Source organism: Monopterus albus, unplaced genomic scaffold (genome assembly GCF_001952655.1).
Source record: "Monopterus albus unplaced genomic scaffold, M_albus_1.0 scaffold18.1, whole genome shotgun sequence".
NCBI lineage: Eukaryota > Metazoa > Chordata > Actinopteri > Synbranchiformes > Synbranchidae > Monopterus > Monopterus albus.
This window is the reverse complement of record NW_018127898.1, coordinates 2,778,992-2,780,663: the sequence shown is the minus strand read 5'-3', so window position 1 is coordinate 2,780,663 and position 1,672 is coordinate 2,778,992. Positions and strand designations below refer to the sequence as shown.

Sequence of the window (1,672 nt, the reverse complement as noted above, 5' to 3'; positions counted from 1 at the left end):
AGAGGAGGAGAGAACAGAAACAGGTTGGGTGCAGCCCTGAAGTTTTTTCTGTCTGATTTCTAATCAGATGTTTAGGCTGTTGCACTAAATGGTAGCTCATTTACTGTTTATGATTTAAAGACATTTCCACTAGGAGTGGGAACATTTACAAATTTTCATAAACGAGTGCTCGCAGACTTGTGACAGTGTGTACATGCTTTTTTTCTGCATATGGTACCCTACTGCCCAGGATTCCAAGTTCTTGGATCAATAAGTCATAATCAAAGCATTGTTAAACCATATACGATGCATTTTGCAGCCGTTGTAGGGTCGTTGTAGGGTGGCTTGTTTTTACTTTACTATGGTTGGAGGGAGACGTCATCTCTGTTTGAATGTGAATATTTTTCTAACTTTGCTGCAGCGTTGTTGAGAATCACTGAAATCCACGTTTACGTTAGTTTACATATGGGCAAACAAAACATCATATGAAAGCAGCTTATGAGCCGCGATAAATAATAATTGCACATGTCCACATCTTGCAGTCATTCCTGAGAGTAGGTAAAGTTGGTCCATGCTGCTGTCATGAGGTGGCTTGATCCACTGGATCGGTGTGTGTGATATTGCAGCTATTTGATGCTTCTTCAGTCAATAAGGCAAAAATATATTTTAAATTATGAAGTTGCAAAATGTTTCAGCTCACCGTCTCACTACCCATGCCCCTCAAACTGTTATTTAACCTTCCAGCTTTCACACGCTGGCAGACCTACCAGAAGTTTGATATTACACAGTGGAAAACTTCAAAGTACCAACAGATCATAAAACCCAGCCGGCTGAGACGGCCACTAAAATGAAATGTCATTATAAGGAGAAAATACAGTAATACTGTATTTAATATAAGTCATAATAATGAGAAAAATCATGTTATGTGAACGGATTTCACAAAACCAAGTATCTTGTTATAAACAGAACAGCCTCTAACTAAAACAAGATACTGAGCAAACCTTTAGGCAAATCCAGGATTGCCTAAGCGATTATGGTATGGCCATCATAGTGGCCAGTTAAAAATATTTTCTACAGATGATGCTTTTTTTTTTTTTTTCTTTCTCATTGGAGTAGATGTGGTATTATATAGTTTGTAGAAAATCAGTCATTTTATTGTAACTTTGGTTTTCTGTCTAGTAGATTTTAACCAGATTTTCCTCATGGCAGGTTCTTTTTGCATGGTCCTGTAATGTTTTTATGTTTCAACTAAAATCACACTGTCCTCAGGGCGAAATTCAAAAGATGTTTTGTTTCTCTGTCTAGGGGTATATCTGCTGCATCATTACTCAGCAGTAGTGGTGTGACCCCACCCAGCTCCAGCGCCATGTTGTCCCAACCAATCGTTATCTCTGACACACCCAGCCCAGCGGTCAGCATCATTACTATTCATAGTGACACCGACACAGAGGACGAGCGCAAGTTCCATCCCGCCAGGTGAGAACAAGATGCTCTCACCACTAAGTATATAGCATCTGAGCATTTCTAACAGAAATCTGGGAGTGCTACTAACTGCACCAGTGCTAGAATGATATTTTTGGGCACTATCCCATACTACTGTTATGTTTTCTGAGGACCAATAAAACCCAGCGCTAGTTTGAGTCAGTTTCCAGATCAGGGCTTTTCCATTTAGACAGAATGACTTTGCTGAACC

At 39.7% G+C, this 1,672-nt stretch overlaps 1 protein-coding gene across 1 annotated transcript in view; it reads left to right on the top strand.

The window, feature by feature from the left end:
- The window catches only part of hipk1b (homeodomain interacting protein kinase 1b), a 15,678-nt gene that overhangs the window by 10,055 nt on the left and 3,951 nt on the right, over positions 1 to 1,672 (top strand). The window contains exons 15-16 of the mRNA XM_020593238.1: positions 12 to 23; positions 1,285 to 1,455. Of these exons, the coding sequence (XP_020448894.1) occupies positions 12 to 23; positions 1,285 to 1,455 (183 nt within the window). The remainder of the gene's footprint in view (positions 1 to 11; positions 24 to 1,284; positions 1,456 to 1,672) is intronic.